Here is a 15,731-nt window from a genome sequence, read left to right on the forward strand (position 1 = left end):
TAAGTGAGATACTTTATTTTTTTATACACTTATAGGGAATAGTGACAATTTCAAATGTTATAAAAGGGGCATGGTGCACGTTCTTGAAACGGGGTGCGTTGGGGAACTTGCAGCATGACTGCACAGCCTTAAAAATGGCCCAATACTGACCTGAGTTTGATAGTCATCAGGTCTTGGGGCTGTGAATGTCTCTCACAGCACAAACCCATGAATAGAGATCTAAGCACACACACACACACCTGGAGTTTCATAGCTCAGCAAGCTATCAAACCAATATCTGTTGTGAAGTTTTTGTTGTGAAGTTTTTATCAAAGCTGTTGCAAAGGGGCTTAGAGGCCTTACTCAGACGTATCTGCCCTAGAAGTGTCCTAAACAGATTTGGGTGTGTAAGTTTAAATATTTGCTCTAATACATCACCAAATTCCAGTTATTGTCAATTTGTATTCTTCTGCTACGGTTTTTTGTTAGTAGATGGTTTATCACTCTGCTGTATTTTAGTAAAGTAGTCACAGGGTTCTCTCCTTGCAAAATGGTTATGTTCTGTGGTTCAAGTCAAAATTGTATGTCCACATCCAGGGTTACCACCAGCTATTTAGACTTAAGTCTATATGTTTGTCTGAGCATCACAAAGGAGACAGGCTGCAGGGAGGAGCCCAGTAATTTGTTTACACAATACTATTGTCCCCTTAATGAATCTATTGTATGGTGAGGTTGTATTGGTTTAGAGTTAAAACAAACCATAAGGTGTGTGCATGTGTGTGTGTATGTGTGTGCACGTGCCTATGTGTGTGCGTTGTCTTTGTTAAAGGGATAACTGCTTGGCTGATCAAGTGGTCAAATTGACCAAACCACTGGTGCCATGGTGACCCTAACCCCAGATGTTATCTCTGTCCTTTGGTGTTTAATGGGATAGAATGCCCATTACAAAAGTACAAAGTTCTATATCACACTCCATAGATCAAGAAGCCTCAGTTATTTAGCGTTTTTGGGACTCTACTTAATCGATACCTGACAATTTACTGTATACTGTATGTTGTGTTTGAGTGTTTTGCCAATCACTATGCTCCCGTTACTAATTTACTTAGAGGAACACCTGGACTTGTTCATGTTGTGTGTTGCTAGATAAATACAGGTGGGGTCGTTGAGCACACATCACGCAAGGTATTTTCTTAAAACCAGACCCAGTATATTACAGTTAATATGGCAAAAACAGAGAAAGAGAGAGAGCAAAAGAGAGAGAGAGAGAGAGAGAGAGAGCAAGAGAGAGAGAGAGAGAGAGAGAGAGAGAGAGAGAGAGAGAGAGAGAGAGAGAGAGAGAGAGAGAGTAGAGCAAAGTATGGAGAGAAATATAGACATATTTTAAAGGACATTACACAGAGTTTTCTGTAATTTTCACTAATATTTCACTAATATTCTTGGTTGTACTGGATAACATCTTACTATCCATGGTTGTTTGTCAAAACAAACATGCAAGAGACATAGCCTAACACCCCAGCCATATCATTTTGACCTATTTCAGTAGTAATTCAGTTCATTGGAATCTATTAAATTGATCATTTAGAAAAAATAGACACAGCAGCAACAAGCATGGGCATGACACGAATTTGAGGGTCAGTCATTTATATTCAGAATTCCATTGTGAAAGACTGTGTGCATGATTTAGTGAGTATACAGGGTGAGTGTGTATGTGTGTAGATAGAGAGAGGTGAAAGGTGTATCCTGCATTCCTCACATTTTAGAGGGGAGAGAGTGCTTGTCTGGACTTGGCTGGGATACCTGCGTGTATCTGTTTGTCAGCCCAAACCTGATGTCACTTTCTGATAGTGGTATCTCTGTGACAGATATCTCTTGCTGACAGAGCACTACTTGAAGCTGCTGGGTCAGGGAAGCTGGACGCTGCTCGTGTTGTTTTCCTAAATGTCACTGTATGCTCTACCAAACCAGTCAGACAACATTATAGCAGGTTTGATGGAACGAGGACCACAAAACTGGACGGCGGAACCTATCGGTTTAGAATGGAGGGGAGGGAAACAAGGTGTAAGGGTGCGTGACGTCAGGTCTGTATAGAGGAAGTGGACAACAACAAAATTACTTCCTCTTCCTTTAACCACCTAGGTAAATTTGGATGTTTCCCATTTAAATAAAACTAACTGTAACCTTATTCATGTCCATGTGTTTTGCCTTATTGGTTTTGTAAAAGCGTTGTAAGGTCAAATGTACTGGAGTTAAAGACAATGTCCTCCTTTATTGTTAAATAAAGAATGTGATTTTTTTCAAAGTAACTATTTTTATATATCATAGAACCCTCTTTATTCCCAAATGGGAAAATCTCAGGCTGTCTGTGGCAAACTTTGCTTTTCCCAAGAGACAATAGATCCAAGGATAATATTCTCAACCGCTATTGAATGTCTGACACCTGGAAGATTTCCTTTCACATGCCCTAAGGCCAGACAACTCCACCCAGGCTAACCAGCATGGTAACCTGCGACAGAGGAACTGTAAGGAACTGAGCCTAGGTGGTGTGTGGCTTATGTCACAAGGGGCATAATCTCTGTCCTTCTCTCTGAGAGAGCGAGCGAGAAAAAGAGAGTGAGAGAAATTTCCCCTTTCACAAAAGACTGTAAGGATTCTCTTTCTTATGATGTGAAAAGAAGTGTAACATAATACAAGCCTCTATCTGGAGATTTTTCTCACAATGATAACATTTCTCCCATGAAAAGACCCACCCCGAATAACTTTTGAATGTCTTTTTAAATTATTAGTGTAAGAGTGGATCAAATTAGCTCACACTCAAACATAACTATTTTAGACTACTACTTTTTCCAGGTATTTTTTATTCTATATTATATTCCAGTACTAGGTCTAGTATTTTCTACTAACATAACACACACAATGCATATCATGCACAGAAATGGATAAGATATGGTCCTCAAAGATATAATTAACTGGAGTCCCCTATCAACTCTTGAAGAACATGATGTATTTTTGAATGGAGAACAGTTCTTTGTACTCCACATTTACTCAGTGAAGGTGTGGTCACCTAGTCGGAAAAGAGGCCAAAGTCTGTGTTTGGAAATAGCAACAATTGTTTTATTTGTACCAAAACCAGTGACAAAGAAAATATTAAAATGTATTTTTTAAGATACTTTGTCAAACAATTAATATAGATAAAACACTTATCTGCAAGACACAAACAGGATCTATTGTGTTTAATGATGTAATCTTAATCTCATGTAAACCATAAAGAAACATCAAATTGATATTTTGTATCTATTTTCTCAGGTCTGTAAGAAGTTAGTGAAGTCATTAAGTAATGTAGCTGTCAGTAAGCGTTGCACACATTTTCATACATACATATACGCTGAATATAGTCAAATAAAAGAAGGAATAATGTTACGATACATACACTAGAAAGGATACCCACCCTAATATGTTAGAAAATAGTCCAGTTAGGTCATATTGTTTGATTCTCTGGTCTCTGGCACAGGGGTGTTTCTACACGGGGGCCTACAGGGGCCAGTGCCCCTGTAAATATGTCCCTGGTCCCGCCCGTGGCCCCCCTCTGTTGACTTAATAAAATAAAATAAATAAAAAATTAAACGGAAGAAGCTGGAAGAGGGAGAGCCAGAGCATTTTGTATAATTTTTATGTAAAGCAAAATTAAAGTGTGCAATGTTTACATTTCATTTGTTTCCGTTTTTTTATGTGCCCCTCTGATTAAACACTGGCCCCCCCCTTGTCCCCCCCAGTAAAATTAGTCTAGAACCGCCACTGCTCTGGCACATACAAAAAATATATATATATACTACACTACACTGTTAGGTACTTTACTTTAGGATAACATCTGAATCTTAATGCTGAGCTTCAGAACAGACATTTTTTATGGTCATTTTTTGAAGTGTGTCATGGGACGTCACTTTTTTTGAAAATGTGTGAGTACATCACATTGTATTATGTAGTCATTAAAATGTTGATTTGGCTGAATTAGATAAAATAAAGTCATATTTTGTCATAGATTCATATACTTTCCAATATAAAAGTCCAATATCACAACACTTTGAGCACGTTTTGCAGTAAAGCTCCCAACTTCACCAGAGCCAGAATATTTTATATCTTCAAGCACACAATGCCCCCTAGTGAGGTTTATGGGTGTAGGAGCTCTGGGGCCAATTAGAGAAGTATACCCAATTTCAGCTTTTGCCCGCCACATTCTCTAAAAAATAAATACAAATATGGTGAAAGTTGAGTGTGGGGGAATTTTTCTCAAATATTCAGACATAACTAGACCTACAAGTGAATCTAATGAGCTCAAGTTCACATGCTAGGAAAAATGTACACAATACTGATTAGCAATTCGTGAACAAATCGTTGTTTTAAACTAATCTTTTTACTCGCTTGGGAATCCCAAATACAATTTGATACTTTTCCATTCGAGCACTGTCAACAAAAGAATAGCGCTACTGCTACAACCATAGACTTAAATCATAGACATATCGGTTTATTGCAAGTCGGTCACTTCCAAATTACAGTAAACCTATGGGAAGCACTTCTTCTTCAAAACAATTTCTATACATTTAATTCGACATCGAAAAGTTCAAATGTTAGGCTATTAAAATTTACATATATATTTTAAAATATAGACGTGTTGGACGTCAGCATTTTAAAAAGTTGCTGATGCTATTACTTTAACCAGCAGATGTCGATAGTGTACACTGTTTTGATCAAACGCCTCTAGTAATTAATCGATTTTCGACACAAATAGCTGAAAAGCTTTTAATGCACCACAAAGCTTCGTTTCCCCATCACATCAAGCACTGTTACTGGCCATAAAGCTAAATGTGCCGTCAAAGAAGAATAAGGTCTGCGCGTAAGCTGCGAGGGTGTCATCGTGCGCCTAGTAGTAGTCGCCTATACAGACCATCTCTACTAACTTCACTAGCTAGCAACAACCGAGAGAGTAGGAGGTGAGCACAACTGTAAGATTTGCGTTAAGCCTTCGAGCTGAGAAACATCTACCCTTATCTTTCCAAGGTAATGTATGTTATTATCGTCAAATGTTATTGCATACACATATAGTAGCCTTTAGTCTTCACTTTATATTGATTAAATAATGCACTACTAGGTTGCTATAGTCTTGGTAAAGCTAGCTATGATCTACCATATGGTTTAGCACAGCGCTAACACAGGCGTTGGCTACTGTGGGGTAGTACCAATTTTTATCATGATATGATTTACACCGCCAGTCAGACATCTGATTTTCAAAGAGGTTTGCTAGCTGTAAATTGTGCTAATATTCTTAGACTAGCTACTAGCTTGCAAGTTCGCATCAAGCCCCTATCATTTGATCTTCTAACTGACTGGTCAACATGTTAGCCTGCTAGCTAGTCTAGCTAACAACAGTGTAACTAGCTAGCTACTTTTCCATTCGACAATTTTACGATCAAAGCTAGCTAAACTAACCAGGAATGTTCCATTTCTAATAGCTCATTTGCTGGTCAGTAGCAACCCAAAACCTAAATAATCCATTTCGATGTGTCCCCCTAGCAAATCGATGAGATAGCTATTCGCTAACCTTATTATTTAGGGTAACTAACTGTATAGTTGGATTAGTTGGATGGTCCAGTATAGTATCTGAAAATATCGTGTAGTGTCATGTACTGTATCTAGACTACACAGTGTATCATCACATCTAGATGATCTTAAAAAATAGAAATGGTAGAAGTCGATGGCAAGCTATGCTGCCATAAGTAATGGAAGTGCACACACGCTGTAATCTGTCGCATATGCAAATTACCAACAACACACCACGCACAGACCTCTGAAGTTCAGCTATTCAATCTAATAAGTAATTTCTCATTATTAGATGAAGCATGACATGTGTTAAACCCACTGAAAATATTGCACAAGTTCAAACCCAGGTTCTGATGTGAAAGGGATATCTAAAGCATTACTGTGACATGTAAAGACAACTCCAGTTGTGGTGTTTGTACTTGTGTATACATGTTACTCCCTGGTATTCAACCAAATCTTACAGTAGTGTGCTCTACTAGTCACACTAATGGGTGGCAAACAGTGGTTTCAAATGAGCTACACGAGCGATTGTTTACACAGAATCTAATCTCGATTTAATAAGAATAAATAACAATCCTTTTCTGATCTCATCTTGATTTGTACATGTCACCCTCGTTCATTTGGTAAGCTATGGCGCGTGGTCATCAGAAGATCCAATCTCAGCAGAAAAATGCCAAGAAGCAGGCTGAAGCAAAGAAGGCTAAAGGACATGACCAGAAGACTGCTGCCAAGGCTGCTCTAGTGTTCACCTGTGCCGTCTGCAGGGTGAGTTTCTTGCTGTGATGCTCACTTAGGCTCTTAGCATTTAATCTGAACACTGTACTTTATGATTTTAACCATGAATGGCTAGTGTGTTGATTATTGGTCCACATCAAGAATAAGAAGGTTGGAAAAAGTGACACAGGGCTTATTAATTAGTGATTTCAAAAAGGCCTACCCTTGTTTTAAAGGGACTTTAAGATGAATGGTCACATCAATTCATTACTGTAAACGTTGTATGACATGAGTTAAACCCACATAAAATATAACACATGGTCCAACCCACATTCTGGTGTGAAAGAGATATCATTACTGGCAAGAATTCCCATGGTATTTTTTGTATGATTTTTGTCATTTTCGTATTCTTTTCGTTTTTCTTTTCTTTCTCCTCATAATAGTCACAGATGCCAGATCCAAAGACCTTCAAGCAGCATTTTGAGAGCAAGCATCCCAAGTCCCCCCTGCCTACAGAGCTGGAGGGAGTGGAAGCATAAGCAAAAAAAAAAAAAGATTCTTGCCCTGAATCCCAAACCAAACCTGCAGCCTTTACCCTCTGTATCCTTGTATGGATAGAAAAGGACTCAATGGCTGTGAGCAATATGATTATTCCACTTCTCTCGCCCTCTTGAAGGGCAGTGTTGCCTTTTTGACATGTTGCTTACATACATGCAGTTTTAACTACACAAGTTGAATGATCTGGGGCTCAGGGTTGAGTACGTTTTCAGGGCTGTTGAAGAGCCTATAATTAGTGATGAATGCAAACTGTCAATGCAGTATACATCCCTTACACATTCTCTCAGAACAGACCCATGCTTACTTGAGGATATACTAACAGTTTAAATTTGGTTAATGTGCTGCATCTAGGGGCCTCGTATCTAGGATAGGGTGTGATCAGGTCCTTTCATAAAATGAAATAAATCTTAAGAAGGTATTGCCTTATTCAATGCACCCCTGTCTACAGTCTAACATGCTTTATTTGTTATGAGCAAAATAAACATTGATTTTTTGTTTAATCAAGGACTTTAAAATGATGGTGTGAAGGGGGTTATGGTTCATTCCTGTGAATTTAAGTGTAGACTGAGCAATCTACTTTTAATTTATGGATGTGGGGTCCAGTACAAAGGCAGATTGGTTTTGTTCTAGCTTTGCATTCATCCAATCAATGATTTGTTGTCAGTAAAATGTTAGGCCATATTCATGTTGTTTTCTAATTGACATGTTCTGTGACTGATCATTGTAATTTTTACACTTGGAATAAAGTTATTCATGCTCAATGATGTAAGATAACATTTTAATAAAATTTTACTTTGTTTAATATCAGTATTTTTATTTGTTGACTTTCTTTCTATGGGGATGAGAATTTCATTTAGAATCTATTGTCAGTAACAGGACAAATAAAAGAAATGCTTATCCTATAGTTAATATGTTATGCTAGTGTGCTATTTCAGGTGTAAAGTTTGGCCCTTGTTTGAAATGAATCTCAAAATAATTCCACAATCAATATCTGAACTTAATTTATACAATATGATTCAGAAATTGCGTAAACACGTGCCCACATGCAGATTTCTAATCACCATAGCCTTGCTCAGCTGGTCTGACAGGTTTCACACTAATAAACTAGTGCAGCCTGTGTGTCAGCTGGGGATTAACATTTCGGTTAGTTGATTCAGTGATACACACATATTCCTGGAATTATAGATAGAAGTAGTAGTCCTGTGGTGGCTCTCTCTACTGTAGGCAAGGTCTACTAAAAGGTTTACACAAAAAATGTCGACTGTCGGTTTTTTGAACGGTTATTAGGTTGCAATACTGTAAAATTGTAATTATAACTAAATATATACAATTATATGATACGAAATGACTGTACATATAAGGGGGCCACAAGGGAGTCCAAGTTTATTGTCACAAGGGCACTGCCCTCCCCTTCCCCGCTCCTTCCAGAACCGCCCACGTTGCCCACCTATCATTTTTAGCAACCCACCCTCATTTAGCTTTCTAGGACTAACCTTGATAGCGAAGTTATTTTGGTTACCTCAACCTCAATATCGACCCACAATCTTCAGCACAGCTGAAGATAGGTCAAATTAACTGAACTTCAGACAGTATTAAGTTAAATTAACAGCTGTGGTTGCCCTTCTGCCAGTAAATACACGTCTCTGGTCAGTTCCGGAGTAAAATATATATATGAGCAAAGTGGTCAAAGTAAAAAAAAGCCATATTATGACAAAGTAGTATGTCCCAACTATATGCATACTTTGTAAAAGAAGCTGCAGTGCGTACTGAGAAAAACTGCGATTTGCGACACAGGGCCAGACTTCGCTTTTATCGACTCCAATGCGATCTATTTATTTTTGACCAATCAACATGAAATGTGTTGAGAAGCCGCAATCTAAAAACGCCTCCTATTCGAAAGCTTGAAGGCGAGTGGTCCGTTTAAGTGACGTAGGCAACAGTACATATATCACTCCACTTCCTCAGTCGCATTCCCCTAAACCCCGGCTGTTAGTGCTGTGTGAATGCGCGTGTGCTCCTGAGCTTGCTCGGCACACATTCTATAAAAAATTAAAAAAATAAAAAAAAGTTAAAAACCGTAAAAACGTAAAAAATCTATTTTTCTCTTTGTAATAAAATCGGTGAAGCAGGAGCAACCATTCAAAGACTGGACGGTACCAGAAGAGACGGAACTTAACGACATTTTAAACCGACGAGCGTCGCTAGCACAAAGCTAACGAAACTGATTACCATCTGCTCAGGGGAAGCAAGCAAGGCCGACAACTTTTGTTTTCGTTTTATTTCAGTTTTAGATATTTGGACAGTTACTACGTATTTTAATAGCCCAACAAAAAATATTTAATCGTCACCGAATTGGCTAAGTAACTTCGGTCTTCATCCTAATCATTTTAACCTCCTGTTAGCTTGCTGACAAATTCCACACCGGCCCGAGCTAAATTGCTAACGACGTAACAGACCATTTGGAATACAGAACGCATTTTTTTTCAGTTAAACTCTTCGTAGCTATTTGTTCCGTTGTTAGGCTAGCTAGATAACGTTTCAAACCCGAAACAAAAATGAACCCGAGTGCTCCTAGTTACCCGATGGCATCTCTGTACGTTGGGGACCTGCATCAAGACGTGACCGAGGCCATGCTGTACGAGAAGTTTAGCCCCGCAGGGGCAATCTTATCCATCCGTGTATGCAGAGACATGATCACTAGACGTTCGCTTGGATACGCCTATGTAAACTTTCAGCAGCCAGCAGACGGTAAGTACATTACTGTCTATGTCATTGTTTACGTGTTGGGTAGAGCTAGCTATCTGGACTGCGTGGTTTTGGTAAGGTAGCTAGTTAGCTAACGTTAGCTTAGCTTACTGCGTTCCTTTTCCACGTGACTGCCCGATAAATCGTTGTCTCATCAAAACGTACTTCAGCAGTAGTTTAACTACCATTTAAAAACACGACTACAAACGGACTACACCGTACAGTAAGGGACAATTCACGTTGCTTATGAAGCTATTAAGTTCAAATGGATTGCAATCTAATGTCCTACGTTGTTGCCTAATTAATTGTGGTAGGCTAACTGGCTAGCTGGACATTGACTTTTTAGGGTTACGGCCGCCATCCCATATTATGATTAACATATTGTTTACTAAAGTAAATAATTAATCACAGGTAAATGATTAATTAAATATTAGGATGTATTTATTCCATGATTGTATTTGAAGTCGCAGCCATAATGTCCGCACCCCCTGTTCGTCTGTGATAGTTTGTCAGCACAAGGAACTGTATAACGTGTCTTAAGCGGCAGCTGGTCAGGTCCTGCCAGGTTGGCTGAATAATTGGTTTCTTTACTTTATCCACCCATGGGGATCCATGTTTGGATACGTTTCCTTGGAGGCAATTGCATAGTGGGCTTAAGTTTCTTTTTATTCCACATTCAATCAATCAATGCTCTTATCAAAATATCAAATTGTCAATTCAGGTTAAGAGCTGTCCACAGACAACAATGTTATTCACGAAGTATGTGATTATTTGTGGTTAGATATATTCATAACATGCTAACAAGTTTCTCTCTCTCTTCCCTCACTTTAGCTGAGCGTGCGCTAGATACAATGAATTTTGACGTGATCAAGGGTCGCCCGGTCCGTATCATGTGGTCCCAGCGTGACCCTTCCCTGCGCAAGAGTGGTGTTGGAAACATCTTCATTAAGAACTTGGATAAGTCTATTGACAATAAGGCCTTATACGACACCTTTTCCGCCTTTGGCAACATCCTCTCTTGCAAGGCAAGTAATTTCCTGTCATGTGGTGTTGGATTTGAAGTAGTGGCATGGTGCATTGGGTTGATCTCAACTGGCGTTCTCACCTTTGCAGCGTTAACCTGTCCAGTCTGTTCCACAAGTGAAGGCAGAAAAACGTGACTTTCGAAGATGTTGACAGTTTATTTGTGCTGCTCTGGACAGACTACGTTTGGCTGCAAATGTGTGAACAACAGCAGGCCAGGGGGAACAAGTGTGGTTTTTGCATGGCTGTGATGCTTATGTGCACCAATGTCTCCCCCTTCAAGGTGGTGTGTGATGAGAATGGCTCAAAGGGCTACGGCTTTGTGCACTTTGAGACTCAGGAGGCGGCGGAGAGGGCCATTGAGAAAATGAACGGCATGTTGCTCAATGACCGAAAAGTGTAAGTGTGTCAAACTTTAAATGCTGACTTGCTTTAGTGCGAAAAGGCTACTTACAAATCTAATCATTGCTCTCCTTTTTTAAGACTAATTGCGCTAACATCAGATTCAATCTGTGTTCATGCATACCTTTGTTTTGGACTTGAGACATTGTCTTCCTTTACTGACTACTGACAGCCCCGTTTACATTTCCTATTGTAGGTGTTAGGCCTGTTGAATAAATCCAAGTCATCAAAGTACTGAAGTCAGATTTGGGTGGGACGTGTTGCACCGCACCCTTAGTATGCTCTCTGTCTTTGCAGTTTTGTCGGTCGATTCAAGTCCCGCAAAGAGCGCGAGGCTGAGCTGGGCGCCCGCGCCAAGGAGTTCACTAACGTCTACATCAAGAACTTTGGGGAGGACATGGACGAGGAGAAGCTGAGGGACGTGTTCAGTCAATATGGTGAGGCAGCAGCTGACATGGGAGTGTGGAGTCCCCACGCTGGGAGGCTCTTTTTCAATCACTAATCTGACCCCTCCTCCCCCACCCCAAACAAGGCAACGCCATGAGTATCCGAGTCATGACGGACGACAGTGGAAAGTCACGAGGATTTGGCTTCGTCAGCTTCGAGCACCACGAGGATGCCCAGAAGGTGAATATGAAGAATCCCTGAACAACGTTACCGGCTGAAACGACACTCCTTCACATAACATTGATGTAGCTGTTTAGCCCTTTCAACTGACGGTCATTTCTTTTCTTTCTTTTTTTTTCCCTCAAGGCTGTAGACGAGATGAACGGGAAGGAGTTCAACGGCAAGCTGATCTACGTGGGCCGCGCCCAGAAGAAGATGGAGCGCCAGACTGAACTGAAGCGCAAGTTTGAGCAGATGAAACAGGACCGCATGACGCGCTACCAGGCCAGTTGCTGTACTTGCATTCTGCCATCAAGCCAATTCTGGCAACGCAGCATTGTCAAATTCAGTGCTTCTACCCCTAGTGGACTGCACTGGCCAAAATTGCTGCCACAGTGACACTGTAGTCCATGGGCCCCACGTCTTTGTTAAGTGGATGCTGGGGATAAATATCTACTGCAGACAAAATGTCATGTCAAATGGTCGTCCTCGTACAGCGGTGTTGTGATTTTTAACAGTTTGGTTTCCTACAGGGGGTCAACCTCTACGTCAAGAACCTCGACGACGGCCTCGACGACGAGCGCCTCCGCAAGGAGTTCACCCCCTTCGGGACGATCACCAGCGCCAAAGTCATGATGGAGGGCGGCCGCAGCAAAGGCTTTGGCTTTGTGTGCTTCTCCTCCCCGGAGGAGGCCACCAAGGCGGTGACAGAAATGAACGGCCGCATCGTGGCCACCAAGCCCCTCTACGTGGCGCTGGCCCAGCGCAAGGAAGAGCGGCAAGCACACCTCACCAATCAGTACATGCAGCGGATGGCCAGCGTTCGCGCAGTGCCCAACCCAGTAATAAACCCCTACCAGCCTGCTCCACCCTCTGGGTACTTCATGGCTGCCATCCCCCAGGTAAGGACTGGGCCTGGATTGGCCCTCCCTGCAAGTGGAGAGCTCAGATCTGTGGTGTGTGTGTGTGTGTATAGGCCCTGCAGCCAGTCAAATTCAGTGCTTTCTGTTCTGTGGATCGCACTGGCCCAAATGGCTGCCACATTAACATCGTAGTAAATGGGCCCCACAGCTGTGCTGTCGGCACTGGGGATAAATTTGTACTACGGATAAGTCGACCTTGCCATACAAATGTTTAGGATGATCCGATTACATGCCACAACCCGTGTTCAGAATCGTGTTCTTGAAACATTCCCTGTTCGTGTCTAAAGTTTGTCGTGTGGGCTCTCTGCAGGCTCAGAATCGGGCTGCGTACTATCCGACAGGCCAGATGGCTCAGCTGAGACCCAGCCCGCGCTGGGCCACCCAAGGAGTCCGTCCTCAGCGTGAGTTTCTCCCTTCTCCGGCTCTGATAGGAGTGGTCTGACCCACTGCACTGGAACACGTGAACCCCAATCGCACACGGCCTGGTTGCATGTTTTTCCCCTAAGGCTACGCTGTACCATAACTTTGCGGTGACATGTCTGCAGACTTCCAGAACATGCCTGGTGCCATGCGTCCCAACGTCCCCCGTCCCCAGACCTTTGGCTCCATGAGACCAACCTCCCAGGTGCCCCGCATGATGTCTGCCCAGCGCCTTCGTGAGTAACAGCTCCACAATCTGGCACGCTGCCGCCTTTTTCTGTTCCATCACTTTAAAATCCGAAAAATCTGAAACCATTTCCTCTGGTACATAAGGAGAACGCTGACTCGGGAAGCTAAGTAAGTGTCATGTCTCCCTGCAGCTGCCCAGGCCATGGGACCTCGTCCCATCAACGCAGCGGCAGCTGCCTCTGCGCCCGTGCGTGGCGTGCCCCAGTACAAGTATGCCGCGGGAGTCCGCAATCCCCAGCAGCACATGAACCCCCAGCCTCAGGTGGCTATGCAGCAGGTACACCCCCCTATCTCCATGGCTCGGCTCTTGCCGTCCAGGGTTCATGGCTTATGTGTTTTGCTAATCGCGTCCTCCTGTCCTCCAGCCTGCTGTCCACGTCCAGGGCCAGGAGCCTCTGACTGCCTCGATGCTCGCTGCTGCTCCACCACAGGAGCAGAAGCAGATGCTGGGTGAGTGGACTTGCTCTTGTCGCTGTCTTTTATGCCTTCATCTAGTTAAGCAACGTGTGCATGTCTTACTAGGCTTTCCTTGTGAATTACACCCAGAGCATCTGCTACACGTCGTCTCAACCAGATTTCTTTGAGCCAATCCGTTTCTCTTTTCCAGGTGAGCGTTTGTTCCCTCTGATCCAGAACATGCATCCCAGCCTGGCCGGTAAGATAACAGGGATGCTTCTGGAGATCGACAACTCGGAGCTTCTCCACATGCTGGAGTCCCCGGAATCTCTGCGCTCAAAGGTTTGTGTTTAGGTCCAGCTTGTCACAGTTTGTCAGTTAAAATGTAATGCCAACCTGAACACTCAAGCCTGTGCTCCCAACGATTCAGAAGGATTTAAAGTATAGTGGGTGTGATAGAAATGTTAATGTTTGTTGTAGGTTGATGAGGCAGTGGCTGTGCTCCAAGCCCACCAGGCCAAGGAGACAGCTCAAAAGACTGTGCCCAACTCTGCTGGAGTCCCAAGTGTTTAAGATGGGGTAGGTTCTTTTTAATCGTGGTTGTGATGGGATTTTATAACCCATCAAGTGTGAGACATTGACAGTAATAGCTTTTTTTTTGTTTGTTTTCACAGGAATGGGCAACGTTTTACTCGTGCTTCACCGATGGAAAAAAATTAAACATTGAAAAAAGCTAAAACACACAAAACAATGCAAAAAGAAATAAAATGACACGTTAAAAAAGAAAGAACTAGGTTAAGGCCAGGCCTAGAGAAGATGAGACTAGGTCTTGTTTATAAATGAAAAAGGATAAGGAAAAAAAGAGAAAAATCTTGAAAACAAAAAATGGTTTAGTCTGGGGTTTTAATTATTCCTCTTGGAATTTACTGAAAGCATTCCTTTCTGGCATTTTATTCATTTTAAATGTTAAAATGTTTTGGTTGTCTGAGGAGAGGTGACAAGACAGTTCAGCATTGTGAAATTTATCTTGACCATTACTTGCTTGAATAAAAATGATTACAAAAATAAAAAACACTCTTTGTATTTAGGTTGGAAGGCTATAGATTGTGGAAGTAACTTTGGTTTGGTTGACTGATTTATTAGCCTAGATTTAATTAACTAAATGAAATGACGCCAATATACATCAATTAAATGATTTCGTTAAACGATCAGAAATACTGAATCCATGTATACCTTAGGACAGCGGGCTGATAGAAATCGTATGGCTCATAGTCTGTACACAAGACGCACTAAGATCTCAAGTCTTAAACTGCTATGGTAAATTAGTAGTTTGAAACACCTGTGCAACAAGCCTCTATTACCTGCTTGATAGTAGTCAAATCACACGCAGCCTAAATCCCAGAAGCATACCATCACTTGGTCACTATGTATGCAGGCTGCATTTATGGAGTCAGTTTTCTGGCATCACACTACACACTACAATGACAACAGGTCATTTTGGAACACTAACAAGATGTACTTATCCTGTGGAAGTGAAACGGCATTCCAATCCAAGGCCCTGAGTATAATTCTGGCTCAGGTTTTCTATCCAAGGTTTCTGGAATGCAGCTGAAATTGAAGTGTGATTACTCTTTGATGCCCATCAGAGCATGGACCTCAATACCTGCAGTTAACTCTTGTAACAGGGTGTATTGTCAAATAGTGGTGAAAAAGGTGTACTGGACCAGACCACTCCAACATGAACCGCAAGTGTAACTTGCTGCCATTATCCCTTCATCCAAATTCTACTATGCTGTCTGCCATGAGTTCCTCAGTTCCTATCTGATATTCTGTATTCTTATCGTAGTTAGTAATTATGTTGTACGTTAACATTTTCAGATTACCTATAATGCTTTTCTCTGAGACAATAAGCACTTAAAGCTATCCAACCTGCTACAAATGCAGCCTGTCCTCTCTTGATTTCCATAGACCGTATGATTTTAAGCTTTTGGGACTGGTTTGTAAAGTATGCTGTGTATTTAGCTACTGATCGTTGTCCCTTCGGTAAGGTCATGCACTTATTTAAGAAGTTAGGCTTTTATACAACATTGTTTTTCACCTGACATTATCAAGTAATTACTGACC

At 41.6% G+C, this 15,731-nt stretch overlaps 2 protein-coding genes and 2 non-coding genes across 7 annotated transcripts; all 4 read left to right on the top strand.

Annotated features, from left to right (window-relative positions):
* Positions 1-4,707: 4,707 nt before the first annotated feature.
* znf706 (zinc finger protein 706) lies at positions 4,708-7,650 on the top strand. 3 transcript variants are annotated; one of them, XM_084697178.1, is made up of 3 exons: positions 4,708-5,031; positions 6,200-6,336; positions 6,735-7,650. In XM_084697178.1, exons 2-3 carry the CDS (start codon positions 6,202-6,204, stop codon positions 6,822-6,824), a joined length of 225 nt encoding a protein of 74 aa, XP_084553304.1. In that variant the 5' UTR covers positions 4,708-5,031; positions 6,200-6,201; the 3' UTR covers positions 6,825-7,650. The 3 variants fall into 3 exon arrangements, with proteins under 3 accessions (XP_084553304.1, XP_084553303.1, XP_084553302.1); XM_084697177.1 differs by having other exon boundaries at positions 4,718-5,036; positions 6,729-7,650; XM_084697176.1 differs by having other exon boundaries at positions 4,739-5,031; positions 6,729-7,650.
* Positions 7,651-8,807: 1,157 nt separating this feature from the next.
* pabpc1b (poly A binding protein, cytoplasmic 1 b) lies at positions 8,808-14,679 on the top strand. Of its 2 annotated transcripts, none has more exons than XM_084695842.1 (14): positions 8,808-9,591; positions 10,420-10,613; positions 10,895-11,010; positions 11,311-11,450; positions 11,546-11,640; positions 11,767-11,904; positions 12,153-12,521; positions 12,853-12,943; positions 13,088-13,198; positions 13,343-13,488; positions 13,577-13,661; positions 13,819-13,949; positions 14,088-14,186; positions 14,282-14,679. In XM_084695842.1, the coding sequence occupies exons 1-13, from the start codon at positions 9,399-9,401 to the stop codon at positions 14,178-14,180; spliced, it is 1,902 nt and encodes a 633-aa protein (XP_084551968.1). In that variant the 5' UTR covers positions 8,808-9,398; the 3' UTR covers positions 14,181-14,186; positions 14,282-14,679. The 2 variants fall into 2 exon arrangements, with proteins under 2 accessions (XP_084551968.1, XP_084551969.1); XM_084695843.1 differs by having other exon boundaries at positions 13,343-13,473.
* On the top strand, positions 11,950-12,087 carry LOC146295128 (small nucleolar RNA SNORA5). Its single transcript, XR_014754792.1, has one exon. It is a non-coding gene; the product is annotated as a small nucleolar RNA SNORA5 (small nucleolar RNA).
* On the top strand, positions 12,600-12,733 carry LOC146295129 (small nucleolar RNA SNORA5). Its single transcript, XR_014754791.1, has one exon. It is a non-coding gene; the product is annotated as a small nucleolar RNA SNORA5 (small nucleolar RNA).
* Positions 14,680-15,731: the final 1,052 nt, after the last annotated feature.

This window comes from Hypomesus nipponensis, chromosome 4 (genome assembly GCF_054491055.1).
Source record: "Hypomesus nipponensis isolate SF chromosome 4, ASM5449105v1, whole genome shotgun sequence".
Lineage (NCBI taxonomy): Eukaryota > Metazoa > Chordata > Actinopteri > Osmeriformes > Osmeridae > Hypomesus > Hypomesus nipponensis.

Excerpts from the sequence above, each read along its gene's own strand:
- znf706 (XM_084697177.1), top strand. The coding sequence starts at position 6,202 with ATGGCGCGTGGTCATCAGAAGATCCAATCTCAGCAGAAAAATGCCAAG. Across the intron at positions 6,337-6,728 it reads TCACCTGTGCCGTCTGCAGG|TCACAGATGCCAGATCCAAA; the intron begins GTGAGTTTCTTG and ends TCCTCATAATAG.
- pabpc1b (XM_084695842.1), top strand. The coding sequence starts at position 9,399 with ATGAACCCGAGTGCTCCTAGTTACCCGATGGCATCTCTGTACGTTGGG. Across the intron at positions 13,199-13,342 it reads GATGTCTGCCCAGCGCCTTC|CTGCCCAGGCCATGGGACCT; the intron begins GTGAGTAACAGC and ends GTCTCCCTGCAG. Across the intron at positions 13,950-14,087 it reads CGGAATCTCTGCGCTCAAAG|GTTGATGAGGCAGTGGCTGT; the intron begins GTTTGTGTTTAG and ends TGTTTGTTGTAG.